The 14,223-nt window shown below is 43.1% G+C and overlaps 1 protein-coding gene across 3 annotated transcripts in view; it reads right to left on the reverse strand.

Annotated features, from left to right (window-relative positions):
* Positions 1–12: 12 nt before the first annotated feature.
* Positions 13–14,223, reverse strand: part of LOC113167793 (trinucleotide repeat containing adaptor 6A) — a 31,189-nt gene continuing 16,978 nt past the window's right edge. For all 3 annotated transcript variants that reach the window (XM_026368697.1, XM_026368864.1, XM_026368778.1), the window contains 20 exons: positions 13,946–14,141; positions 13,390–13,856; positions 13,080–13,211; positions 12,834–12,995; positions 10,956–11,144; positions 10,626–10,792; positions 10,408–10,485; positions 10,047–10,214; positions 8,828–8,947; positions 8,343–8,471; positions 8,040–8,141; positions 7,694–7,868; positions 7,413–7,562; positions 7,007–7,177; positions 6,782–6,922; positions 6,506–6,613; positions 5,986–6,216; positions 5,669–5,739; positions 5,411–5,550; positions 13–4,759 (listed from right to left, as the gene is read on the reverse strand). In XM_026368697.1, coding sequence (XP_026224482.1) covers positions 4,414–4,759; positions 5,411–5,550; positions 5,669–5,739; positions 5,986–6,216; positions 6,506–6,613; positions 6,782–6,922; positions 7,007–7,177; positions 7,413–7,562; positions 7,694–7,868; positions 8,040–8,141; positions 8,343–8,471; positions 8,828–8,947; positions 10,047–10,214; positions 10,408–10,485; positions 10,626–10,792; positions 10,956–11,144; positions 12,834–12,995; positions 13,080–13,211; positions 13,390–13,856; positions 13,946–14,141 — 3,443 coding nt within the window. In that variant the 3' untranslated portion in view covers positions 13–4,413. The remainder of the gene's footprint in view (positions 4,760–5,410; positions 5,551–5,668; positions 5,740–5,985; positions 6,217–6,505; positions 6,614–6,781; positions 6,923–7,006; positions 7,178–7,412; positions 7,563–7,693; positions 7,869–8,039; positions 8,142–8,342; positions 8,472–8,827; positions 8,948–10,046; positions 10,215–10,407; positions 10,486–10,625; positions 10,793–10,955; positions 11,145–12,833; positions 12,996–13,079; positions 13,212–13,389; positions 13,857–13,945; positions 14,142–14,223) is intronic.

Here is a 14,223-nt window from a genome sequence, read left to right on the forward strand (position 1 = left end):
TGTTGTTTTTTTTTTTGTTTTTGTGGGTTTTTTTGTGTCAAAAAAATAGTCTTTGCGCTTTTTGATCGACAGTAGGAGCTGTTGGGTGTGTGTGTTATGATATAAGCATTTGCTCACAGGATAGTTAAGTCAAGAGAAAAACAAAAAGTCACATTATTTTTCTTAAATATTAAAAAGTAGTTGAGTATCACCAGCCAGCTTCCCTCTTCTCCTACTCTATTTCCTTCCTCCTTTACTTCCCCCCTTCTGGCCCTGTTGGGAAGCTGCTTGGCAGCCCTGGGGATTGTACAATGCTCATGGCGGTTTTCACTCACTGAAAAGTTTTCCTCACATCATCCTTTTGCAAATGACATTTTTTTCTTCAAGCATTTAACATTGTCCAGCTTTTTAAATACACATACACAACTGAGAAAAAAAAAATCTATCCCTTTCCTTCCCTCACACCCTCCCTCCCTATTCAATTTGGCATGATAACGTGTTCTCTCACACACACACACAGACACAGACACACACACACACACACTCTGTATGAAACAAGATTTCTAAATCTTCCCACAAAACAACAACAGCAGATTGGACAAACACTAACAGAGCGAGATTCAGCTGGGAACCAAAACAGTAACATCAAAATGAATGAGAGGCGTTTTACAGACATTGCTTGTCCCTTCTCTAACAGCACAGCGATGCTGCCTCCTCAGCTGCTGATCAGGGGCCGGTTTCGTCCCGCTAATGGTTAAAGTGAGCATGTAATGAGGAGGGGGAACCTGCTCCCAGATCAGCGTGAGGAGAGCAGCACTGCCAAAATAAGAATGAATGAAGTGTAAAGTAATTTCACCAAATGTGGAAAGGGAATATAGACTATTTAGAGTTCACTTGCCCCAGACCTCCTGTCAGTTTTGCGTTTCCTCTCCTGTAGTTCGGAGTTGGGGAGAGAGAGAGCTGATCCTGGACAAGCCAGCGAAGAGGCAAGTGCAACCCTGTGTCCCTGAAAAGCCAGGTGGAACCAGCTGATCACAAGTCACTTCCCCTTGCCTGAGTCGCCACGGGCCAACGAGAAGCTTTGCTTCATTTCAGTCAAGCTCAAGACACGAGCATCTCCATGGCAAGAGCCACAAATGTTCACCATGACAACCAGGTGTGGTCAGAACAGTAGCTGAATACTCATAAAAAATAAAAAGAAATAATAATAAAAAGCAGCTGCTTTTTTAAATTTTTTGTGCAGATGTTCAATGTTTGAGGCTGATCAGGCGCCACAGAAGGCAGATCGAGGCTCCGGCCGTCGTCGATACTTTTTGAACTGTTTTCAGCTACATTCTGGCTCAGATCAGGTAGCGTGGCGAGGTCGCCGCTCTGACTGGCCCGCCCAGTGAACAAGGAGAGGTAAACCCGGAGGGAGGGATGACAGCCCTTCCTCTCCCTTCTCTTGCTCCTTCACTGGGACCAACAAAGCACCATCTTCTCTTATTACAATACAAACACACACACACACACACACTTTCACACACACCTGACCCTGTCACAATACTCACAGATGCACCTTCTCTCTCAGACAGATCTGAAAACCCAAACTAAGCCACCGTCATCTGTCTGACCGCCCATCTTGGCTGTGCTCTCTCTAATCCACACAAGTGCAAAATCCAAGGCTCCTCAGTTCAATGCGTCAAATTAAGTTAACTCGAAAACAACTGACAAACACGGTTCAGATGTTCCATTTGATAACATTTGTTAAACAAGACAAAAACAAATACAAATAAGATAGATATAGTTTAAGCAAAGAGAGTTGGAATTAAGTAAACTAATCTTTTGTATGATTTAATTATTTGGTAGAGAGCAGTTCAATACTGGCACACACCACTGTCAAGTCTGGCTAATACTTAAGGTTCTGTCTCACTACATATGCTCTGAAGTTGTTAAACATTCACGGCTAAACTTAAAAACACAACTAAAGCCACTGTTTCTAGTACATCTGAAATAAAAACTTGTATCAGAGGGGGGAGAATACACCCTCACACAACAACAACAACAACAACAGGCTTAACACAAAATAACAATATGAAGAAAAGAAATTAAGGTCCATGGCTTTGCTAATTCTCGTTCGTCGCTCTGAAGCTTTTCTTTCCCCGACAAATTGTGCATCACGGTAACTAAACAATCACTGGTAGACAGGTAATCGATTATTCACGAGTATTTTCGTCGACAAACACCACTGGTGGATTTACATTCAGCTGTTCTCACGCACAAACCCGAACCCTCCAGCACTAGAGAACTCACGTCTGCCAAACATACACTCACACACACACACACACACACACGGTTCATCAGGTCAGGAACATCAGATGAGTACCCCCCCTTCCCTCCCCAAAGGAAAAAAAAAACAAAACAAAAAGAACAGAACAACAATACAATCATATTCTATTTGTAAACAGGTAGAAGCCACTTGACTTGTTGTTGCATCTTCGGACACAATTAGGATCAAGGCAATGAAATGTGGACGACTTTTGCACTGTTAAAATATTATCTTCAACCAAAACAAGATTTTTAAAGTTTTTCTTCTTTCCTTTTTTTTTTTTTCCAAAACACCATTTGTGGCAATGAGAGCGATTTAAAAAAAAAATGAGAGCGAGAGAGAGAAACAAGGTAATAATTCGCATTTGTTGTACTTAATGAAACATTTAAAACATTTTGTGAAACATGGGAAGAAAAAAACAAAAACAAAAACACACACCTCTCAGTAGGCCATGTGAGAGGCTACAGTATGCATAGATACAGATTTGCCTTTCTCTTGGTTTATAAGTCTGACAAGACGTCTTCACACACACTCACACACACACACACACTCACACGATAAACACTCCCTACTTTTTGATTTTTTTACATCAGTGGAGTGGAGGAGTGGAGGAAGAGAAGGAGAGAGGGAGCGTTGGGATTTCTACAGCCCATCCTCCACCCCCCCACATTAGGACCCTACCCCCCCAAAAAAAGACAGCATATTGAAAGCAGTGTGTTGAGCTTCTCCAGCTTAAAGCAGTTATTTGGCAGAGAAAAAAAGTACAGACCTATACATAGTTTTCAGTGCTAGAAGTTGGATTTTCCTTTCCTACAAGGAGTAGTAGTTTTTTTTTTTAATTCAACTACAACGGGGGAAAACTGGCTTGATTTCCTGAGAACCATTGCTGGTTATTTAGCAGACAAAGAGGAATAGTTCAAATAACCAACGCCATGGCCAAAACACTGATCCGAATTCCCAGAGTTACAAAGCATCATCTTCATCCTCAGTAAGAGTTTAATTTTTTTTTGTTTTTCCTATGAGTTTTATAATTTTTTTTAAGTAGTTTTTTTTATATTTTTTTATTTTTTTGCGTATTTTTTATTTTATTTTATTCCATCTTCTCTTTAATAAAATGAAGAATGAACACACGTTCCGCCTCCTAAGTCTTGTAAACAAGAGGTTGCAGTGTGGCACCTCCAAAACATTGAAAGCCTATTCTGAAAGTGCTGTTCCCCCCCTGCCCATTAGGGGGCTAGTGGAGGGGCTTGCTAGATAGACCCACCCCCTATATTAGGGTGTGCGGGGCTTGCTAGTCCCAGCTGCGGCTACAGTTCTTTGCACTGCAGAGCTCAACGTTCTTTAGTTTTAAAACAAAATCGGTGCAATACTTTTTAATGTCACTTTTACTATCACCAGATAATCCTCCTAAGTCAGCTTTAATTCTTCTTCAACTATCTGTTGATCTTGAACTCCACGACAACGCAGTAAGGTAGGCGTGCCAAGGCAGAGAGGAGCGCACACATACTCATTCACACTCACATCACTTCCACACACACACACGGGCATACACACATACGGTAAGGACCTCAATGAGTAAACAGCTACACTGGAAAAACTGGCTGCTCCCTCTATATTGCAGATTATATATACTGAGAAAAAAACCACATTCAGTGCAAAGTTAAAAAAGCTCATACTCCAACATTGTCAGCAAACAAATGCAAAAAAAAAAAAAAAAAAAAAAAAATTGAATAAAAAGAATTGGAATTCAAATAAACATGACGAATGAAACAAAAAAAATATATATATATATAATAATGAGCTCGATTGAAGCTTTTTTTCTGTCTGAAAGAGCACTACCTGGAAGCAAATATCCATCCGTTCACATTATAGAATTGGCCTGCATGATTCAAGTATTCCGACTGATATGTTTTTGGGCTAAAACAAAGTGGACATATGTGCAGAGAGAGAAACGTAACTTGTCTTCCACAGGGGAGACCCCGTTTTGTTGAATATCTTGTAAGTGAGAAAGAGTCCAACTAGTGCCATTGCGTTTATAACTACTTTTTTTTTTTTTCATTTTCTTTTGCTGATTATTGATAATTCTCTACTGACCCTTCCACAAGCCTGTGTGATTTGCAGGCAGTTCATATGGAGTCCCCGCCCCCTGTCAGGTGATCCACTGGGAGGAAGGAGCCGATTGGAGAAGGGCTGCTGATCCCGGCCTCGGTGCCACTGGGGCTCCCCCACAGGTTACTGGAATAGTTGGGTCTGCCCCAGAGGGAGGAGCTGTGGAGGTCGCTGCTGTTCCACTGGTTGGGTTCAGGAGCGCGGCTGGGAAAGGGGTGAGACTGATCCATTCTGCTCTGAGAGGAGCCGATGGCCTGCCAGCCAGAGGAGGGAGTGGCCAGTGACTGCCCTTGTGCAAAGAAACGGTTGATTTCCTCCTCGCTGGCAAACTCAGCCAGAATAGTAGTGTTCCCCAAAACACACCTGCAGAGACCCAACAGGGGAAAGTGTGAAGCTGGTATCTAAAATCTGTTTATATACACGTTACCAACCATACGGCTGAGAAATCAGGGGATATTCCAGAAAATGGGCTTAATGAGTTGTTTAACTCGAAGTTTAGAGGAAACATATATTCGGTTCCAGAAACTTTAACACTTGAGTCATGTAGCTTACTACACGAAACTAAGCCGCTTGTTGGCAGGTTTCCTCTGTCTCCTGCCAAGGCTGAGGGAGCTAGCTGATGTAATCTTTCATTCACATAGTTTATATCGAAGCGCAGATCAGAGCTTTTATTTTTACACAGGGAGAAGAAATAGTCCAATTGGATTGTAGCCTATTATTTTGTTGCCCAGATCCTTGAATGTTACTTTAATAATCAATCTGTCATTAATGTAAGAGCAGTGATCTCCATGCTAACATTCAAATATACTCTACATCCCCAGCTCAGAAAACCAACCATGAAACACCATGACTGTGGACATAAGAATTTTAAACAAAGACATGTTTAAAATATTGAACAAGACAATTGTGTTATTTAAGAAGGCATTTAGTGCCACCCTCTTGTCTGACCTTCACAAAACATTTCTATTCTGGTCCTATAAAGTATACAGTATGTGTGTCTGCTTGTGTACATACATGTGCAGGCTCTTCTGGGCCTTGGCGGCCTCATCCTTGGAGCTGTAGCATACAACAGCGTTGCCATGTGGCAGGTTGAGGTGGAATGTGATCAGAGGGCCGTGCTGCATGCACAGGGTCCTCAGGGTAGAGCCGTCAATCTGTGTGAAATACACAGCAAATAAAGAATTAACACAGAAACACAGAGGGAATCAACAGCTTAATTCAACAGCTGATTATTATCGAGCACAAAAATCCCACCAGATCATTTGTGATTACCTGAGGTGTGAGATTCTTCAGAACAAGCCATTGGGTTCTTCCTGAGCTGCTGCTGTCGCCCCAACTGGAACCTGCCAATACACAAAGATCACAATCAGCTAGCATAATGTGAAAGACTACCAACCTGACTAGAAACTATAAAGTAGGAACCAAATTTGACACCAACTCAGCCAGTAAAGATACAAATGTGTGCAAAGTGTTTCTAACAACATAAGTTGTTAGAATATAAAACAGCCCCCAGTTAATCTAACACACAGTAAATGGTAGTACAGGTACAAGTAGTCCTGTATCACACGTGCATCTCATTCTGCTCTCACCAGGTGTGTATCTGGACTCAGAGGAGCCCCACCCCCCCAACCTCAGGGCAGAGCCATCCCAGCCGGAAGAGGCAGGGCTGGGCTTCTGGCTGGTGAGGCCAGGTGGTGGTCTGGAGGGGGCTGCCACAGACAGTGCCTTGTTAGGCAGGGGGACCTTCCACAGCTCATGGGCTAGGGAGGAGTTGGAGACAGAACCGCCACCTGGAGACCACTTTGACTCGCTGGGTCTGGCTGCAAGGAGAGGAGAGCAAAGATGCAAATAATGTTAACGGCCATATCACTTTGAAATGTTCATGTCACACTTTTATCAGCGAAAATCCAAACATGCCATGAAAGTTAGAGAATGCAGTGTAAGCGCATTTTCAGCTGTGAGAGTTTTCAGAAGCTTGAAATCTAGACTCTAAATTGTAAGCCTGATAACACCCATCTCTTTTTCTACCTGAAATTCTTAAAAATGGTTTGGCTTCAGAGGAAAAGAGGTACAAAATAGTAATGGCTGAAATATACACAGGGTGCGTACCTGAAGTGCTTTGTGCTGTACTGGTGAGGGAACCGCTGTGGCTGGAGGCACGAATGGATGACCAGGCACTATTAGAAGGCATCGTGGTGTTCAGTGATGAGGATGGCCCTGGAAATGAGAAAGAGAACATTTAGTATAGTGTTTACACTTGACTGAAATTGTAAACAACATCATTGTACATTTTTTAGTTATTTGAGTTTTTAAAATGTTATTAAAATTAGTTTATTGCAAAATCATGTGTGCATTGTTATGCTCAGCGGTGCGTGTGCTACCTACCGTTGTTCCTGTCCCTGAGGTGATCTGTGTCACGGACGGTGTTGATGGAGAGGTTGTTGATGACACTACCGGGGGTCACGTAGGGGTCAGTCTCAGGGTCAATGTTGGGGTAACCTTTCCAAGGCTCCCCGGGCCGGAACTCTGCAGACACAGATAGGGATATTAGCTTTTATTAGCTTGAAGCAAACATTTTTTATGAATTTCTGTTTGTGAAAGGAGGTGTACCTGGGGGCCAGGTGACAGTGTTTCCATGGGTTGGGGGGGAGTTGGCACGAGGCGGCCAGCCATCACCCACAGAGCCCATTGATTGGCCGGGAGGACTCAGGGGAGATGGGCCAGGAGACAGGAAGTCATAGAAGGGAGAGTCCTCCAGACGCAGCCCAGACGGCATAGCACCTGTGGGACAAACACACACAGACATTAAGAGACGATCACAGAGACTAAACCCAATGATTTGTTTATGCTACTGAATGTGAGACTTCAGTCACTGAAGCTCACATCACCTTGCCTTCAGAATGATCCATTTCTATTTCTTAAAATACTTTTAGCAGTTTATTATATGGCGTGTATGGGTAGAAAAAGAAATCAATGTTTTTAATGGCCATAGCAGCCTACAGCAGGCTCTTAGTACCAGGTTTGCTGTTCTGCTCCAGAGGGTCAGTAGCCCAAAGTTTCTTCAGTCTGGATTGGGGCGGCTCTTTGTAGCTCACAGCTCCACCACCACCACTACTACCACCACCAACACCCATGTCCAGGGGTACATTCAGGTTAGAGTTCAAGCCTGATGAGAGGAAAGAGGGAAGACAAGAAACAAAAGGAAGAACTCCAGTTACTATTTAAATACATGACAGATTTCAATAGAATTTGAAATTTAGTGGATTATGCCGATTATATTGTTAGAAGCCAACATACTTAAAGGGAAGTTGCTGAAGGATCCAAGAGTGGCAGCATCCTTCTGCATGTCAGGGGTATTGTGGGATAAGTAGTTATCCAGGTACGGCTTGTGGGGTGGGGCCTGTTTCAGCAGGGAGGGGTCCAGGTGCCGAGGCAGCTGCATCATTGATGGAGAAGAACCAATAGGACGTGTCTACGGACATAAAGCAGAAAGTTAGAAAGGTTAAACAGGGGAGCAGCTGCATAGAAACACTACACCGTTTCATGACTCATTTTGTGACTGTAATGATTTTGTAGGCAAGAGTCACACACACACACACACACACACACACACACAGACACAGACACACAGACACACACACACCTGTTCAGTCTGTCTTCCCACAGGCATGGCTCTCTGGCTCTGAGCCTTCTGCTGTTGCTGCTGTTGCTGTTGCTGCTGCTGCTGCTGCTGGAGGAGCAGACGCTGTTGACGCACATAAAAAAAAAAAAAAGTCTAGTTCATGAAAAAAGCATTTGTCACTAAAGTGTTGGATCCTGTAAAGGTGAAGGTCCAGTCTCAAAAGCTATAAATTAAAAATCATACCACATCTTGACAGCTGAATATATATGTTTTTTCATGCTTAAGTGTAAGTGGGTGGAACGGTGTGTGCATCTATTGCTCTACCTGCAACTGGCTGATCTGGCTAAGCTGTGACAGCTGGTTGAGTTGGTTGAGCACAGCCACCTGCTGAGGGCCAAACAGGGGATTTAGACCTCCGTTACCTCCTGGGTACTTCAACAGGGATGGAGGGACCTGAACACAAACAAGATTGGTTTGTAGTGCAGGGTCAACACAAATCAAATGATAGATGACGATGGATGCAATAATATTTAGGAAATTTGTCTGATTCACATTTGGTGTACAATAGATTTTACATGTATCCAACCATTACCTAGAAATAAGGTTATATTTTAATTAAATAATAAACTTTTTTTTCTTTATAACCAATGCAGATGCTACAAAGCTACAGTCGGATCTAGAGAATGATCAACGTGCAAGTAAAATGCTGAGTCACACTAGAGACAGACCACCACAGGTTTGTCAAACAATCATGAGCAGGGAATGCAATAATAGGTAGTAAGCGGTGTGTGTTTGCATGTGTGCACTACCTGAGAGGGCAGGATAGGTGGAGGCACTTGGTTACGAAGGCTGGGTTGAGGGGGGGCCTGGGACTGGGGACCGCCTCGGCCCTGTGCTACGCTGCTGCCACCCAACATAGGGTTTACATTCTGACCAGAAAAGACAAACATTGTAATGGTCAGAAAATAAACAAAAATAAACAAAAAACTGCAATCTGCAACTGCAATCTCTCCTAAACCCTATGGCATGACTTTGTGAGGACAGGCTGTTTTTTGAGGGTAATTATAAATTCAATGTTACATTAGTTTTGATATATACTATATATTTATTTACATTATGTTTCTCTAAAGAATATTTGGCAAAACATAGGCACAGGCTCCAGTTCCGAAAGACAATGTCCTCTTCTTCCTTCCTCACTCACCTGCTGAGCAGCCCCAGGACTAAAGTGGGCAGGAGTTGGCCCAGAGTTGAGACAGGGTTTAGGCTGAGCAGTATTGGAAGAGGAAAAGCTCATGCTTTGATTGGAGGAGAGCTCCTCAGAATCTGGATTATCATAAGCAGAGGGAGAAACAGACAGCTGCAGAAGCAAGGCCAGGTGCACAGCAGATGGACGGCAAGCACAGAGGGACAGGAAGCACATCGGCAGCCAGAGAAGTGCAAAGAAGGAAGGAGAAAAGAAGGAAAATAGTTAATTTTGCAAAAGAAGTAGGGGGGAAAGAGGGAAAGAATAGCGTCAAAGGACAGAGTAAAGAATGGTTGTCAAAGATTAAAGCAAATTAGATGGGATGAGTAGGAGAGTAGTAAGCAATAGAGGAAGAGAGAAAATACAGAATAGATTGCAACAGAGGAGGAGTTGGAAAGACTGAAGCAAGCCAAACAAAGCAGCAAGGCAAACCAACACACTGCATCTTTGTGAACGACTATGAAAGTAAATAATTTCTGTATAATTACAAATCATTTGCAAAACAGCCAGTTGTTTGAGCATCTGCATACTTAATTTGCAGCTGATAAACAACACATCCCAACTAATAATTTGTAATCATGATATACAACACCAGGCAAACAGCAAGTGTCATATGAAACGTGCCTTTCAGAGAACTACACATCAAATGCAGTGTGTTTGAACAACCACTAAGGGGCACAAGAGAGCTGAGTGAGCACTACCCAGCTTGAACACGCTTCATTTCTACTTCTACTTTTAGTTACTGCCACCTATAATATACCTGGAAAGGTTATGTTTCTGCATACCTTGTCATAGTAAGGACTGCGATCCATGGCAGACTCCTTGTGGAGCTGGTGCCGAGACCCAGGGTTCTTCCCCATTACTCCACTGAAGTCTCCCATACTGCCCATATCCATACGCTTGTCCTGCACCATCCCTGATCCGGTTTTCATGGAGTCGTCAGGAGAGTCTCTCTGCAAGGAGGAATACAAAAAAATATATAAACAGCAAAGCATTAATATTGCACTCATTTACATTGGCAGAGTTAGACTATTGAAAAAACTGAATGGTAATAAAAACGTATGTTATAATAAAGGTGAATGTAACTTTACCATACATGAAATTGTAAAGCTAAGAGCAAGAGGAAAACAGAGAAGTAGCACTTACAGAGAAGTTCATACTGTTGAACTGGTTGATGAAAGGTTTCATCCAGGGTTCATCCTGTTTGTTGACTGGTTTGTTCATCTGAAACAGCAGATAAACCACTTACAACTGTTGCTGCTGAAACATACATTACTGTCAAAACCGCTTTACATCAGCAGTTACTTGGTGAGAGTGTTTTCATATTTAAGATGAACATCTGTGCAAAGGCAAAATAAACAAACCTTGTTTGAGCCTTTATTCTTGTAGTTCCAGGTGTTCTGGTCATGGGACCTGTTGTCTTGTTGGCTGTTACTCCACATGCCGATCTCTACTTCTTCTTCCTGGTCCCAGCTGTTGCCCATGGAGCTCTCATCAGCACACCATGTCTCCATGGACTTGGGACCTTGGCCTATCAAGGACGTAGAGAGAATATAAACTGTATAGCAATTACAGATTGGCAGAATATGCTATATATAGACAAAAACTGCCACATCGTCCCAGTCACTCAGGACTACTCCTTATTTTGACATCTACGTTTCAGGTGTAGTATTCAACTTCATGTGTGCACCTACCAGACTTGTGCTGGCCGCCCCATCCAGACCCAGAATCTCTGTTATCCCTGCTGGGTTCATCCCAGCCAGAGCTGCTGTCTATCGGCTTTCCCCAGGCAGATGTCCCATTGTCCACAGTCACAGGTGGAGCAGCAGCAGGCTCCCCCCATGATGATGACTCCTTCTGCTGTTGGTATGGCTCACCCCAACCTGGAGGAATAGAGATGGTGGTGCCCATTAGAACAAGACTACAGTAACCTTCATGTCTCATCACATTATTTGTTAAACGTCTGTATACAAAGTAAGATATTTGCCGACATCTCTCTTCCTACAGGACATGTTAAGCTGTTCAATCAAAGTTGGAAAGCATCATGTAAAGTGAAACTTCAATCTGGTTGTGCAAATATTGGATTCCAAATCACATTTACATAACAATTGTGATTCAATTCTTTGTTCCTCTTTGCAGGAATCAGAGCTTTAGTAGAAGCCCTGTTCATGTCTATGGGAAAACCTGTGTCAACTTACTTATGCAAGTGTTTATTTTAACTCTTGTGGGTGTGTAGAGGTGTGCACAGACCCCCTTTAAATGTGACACACTGAGTGCATGTATGTATGATTTCAAAAGGCTCCGGTTACAGCTGACTATCCGGACCTGCTACTTTCTCCCTCTGTGAGGCGTTCAGGGAGATGCCAGGGATACCTCCCCACAAAAATAGGACAGATCATGAGTTGGCCTCAGGCTCCAGTGTCCCTCATGTGACTGGGCATGCTCACACACAAGTACAAATAATGATGAAGAAACAAGCAGACGCACACAGCTAGAGACACACAGAAGATGACACATGGGAACATGCATGCATGCATGCTTAAAGCCAAATGAGGTTTCCTATACAGATGCAAAAATACATCTACAAAGACGAGCAAAACCACTCATATTTAATGATAGCCTGAATCTATTGCTTTGTTAAAGTCTGTGCATCAGCTGACCAAAGATTTAAAAGGAAGGTGAGAAATACAATGCATGTCTCTGTGTGCAATGAATGTGCACCTATATGCATTCCACTGCAGACTGAAAATTAAATATTAGTCTGAATCAATCATTTTAGCCCAATTTACAAGTCCTGGTTGTGTATGTGCATTTTATTTAATTTGCTCTTTCATAGCGGCATAACTATTTCATCTTTTGTATCAAACAAAATAAAACCAGAATAAAATAAAATCAATACAATAGCAGGCTATCTACTTCACCATAGCCTTCCATTTACTTGCCCTGACCTTGAGTAATACTAATGATCCTTCCTTTCTCGGTTTTCCCATCTTACACCGAAACCATTCCTATTAGTAAGTCACCAGAACTCCTCCTTTACCACTCATGGCCTTGCTCTTTCTCTCAAACTCAACAAAAGCCTGTGTTTCTACAGCAGGAATTGGAAAAAAAGAAAAGGAGCAGAGAAAAAGGCGAATGAGGTGAATGCTCTTAGCATTCCAAAGGGATGACTCAACCTGCTTTACAAAAAGCCCTCAGCATAGGCCACACTGCAGGAAGATGGGAGAGAACGACTGAGCATGTTTGTTTTCTTTCCATGCTTCTGTGCAAACTGTGTATTCCTTTGTATACATTTGTGAGTGTGTGCATCTACAGCTCTTGTGTAAATCTAAATAATTTTATATCACCTTTCTCAAAAAGGGTGCACAGGAAGCTTACAGAATGCAGGAGAAGGCTAGTAATAACATGGTCATACCATTTTAGATCCCTGGAGGCTCTAAACCACAAGATCTGTTTTAACCTGGTCTACCACATCTATGTTGGCCTCAAGTATAAAAAGATTAATTGTGATTCAGTGTTAAAATAGTGATCATCATCATCATGTTTTTTTAACATGCATGCAAACAACTTACCAGAACTGCAGCTCTTCTCCTGGGCAGAAGGCTGCATGGGTTGAGAAGGATGTTTCAAGATCTGTGCAGGGTGGGACTTGTGCTGAGGTGGTGGGCCCGTGTTCTCTTGCTCTGTTTGACCAGTCCTGTTCCACATGTTAACAGACCCACCACTGTATTTTCCTAAGAAGAATGTTAAATTAAAAGGCCATCAGCTAAAAATAACAGCACCAAGCTGAAATAGATACACTTGGACTATGTATTTACCAGGGTCTCCCCAAGCTGCAGTTCCATCATCAATTTCCATTCTCCGCCGTATGGACTCAGGAGAAGGCTCTTCCCAACCTGTCGCCACTTCCTCTTTCTGACCTACTGTGGGAATCGGGCCTCCGTGCCAACCTGGAAGAAGAATAAGCAAGTCTGAAATCACCAATTTTATGTACTCCCAGCTTACAGTAAATACTTTTAATCTTACAGTCACTGTAACACATTGGCATACCACTAATACTGATGTGCACATAAAATAAAATATTTTTCAAAACCCTGACTCAGATGAGATAATTTATCTAATAACTACCTGTGGGCTTGTTAGGGCCTTGATTGCTTCTGGACATGCTTGATTCAGGACCTTTTCCCCATTCACTGGAGGGCTTAGGATTTGGCTCACCCCAGTTCTGGGCTGCATGGTTGTTCTTTATTGGCTCACCCCAGGCAGGGGTATTAGCATTGGGTTTGTGGACCGAGTCACCCCAGTTGGAGCCTGGGTTTGGGGTGCTCTGGTCTGGAGTATTTGATCCTCCACTCCCTACCCAGGTGTTGCTGCTGCTGGTGTTGGTTCGGCTTGGCTCGCTCCAACATCCAGAGCCAGACCGGTCACTGTCGCTGTCCCAGCCCACAGAGCCTCCACCTTTTTGCGGCTCACCCCAGTGATTGTTGGCTCCTCCTCTGGATCCATCTCCATTGCTACCCCACCCTTCACTTCCATTTCCACCACTTGAACCCCAGCCCTGTTGCGGTTTGGGCACATTAGTCCAGGTATTGGACCTAAACAAAAATAATGAAGGTGATTAGTGAGACTTAAGATGAACAGCTTTGACAGCTGGGGCTAAGTACACACAACATTGTTGTTTTACCTGTCGTCTTTGTTAATGTTGTTGCTCCAGGTGTTACTGCTGGTGTTGCTTCCCTTGTAGCTGGATCCATCATCCCAGCCACTTTGCCTACCACCACTTGCAGGGACTTTGCTGTCCCATCCAGACGTTGCTCTCTGCTCCCCCCAGCCCGAACTTCCATTATCTGGGCCTGAGCTGCCCGGCCCACCTCCCCAACCTACAAAAACATGAAAGGATTTTATTGATACTTTTCCATATGAAGTAAGCAAATGTAACGGTATGAAAATATGAATATTTCT

The sequence above is a fragment of the Anabas testudineus genome, chromosome 8 (genome assembly GCF_900324465.2).
Source record: "Anabas testudineus chromosome 8, fAnaTes1.2, whole genome shotgun sequence".
Taxonomy (NCBI): Eukaryota; Metazoa; Chordata; class Actinopteri; order Anabantiformes; family Anabantidae; genus Anabas; species Anabas testudineus.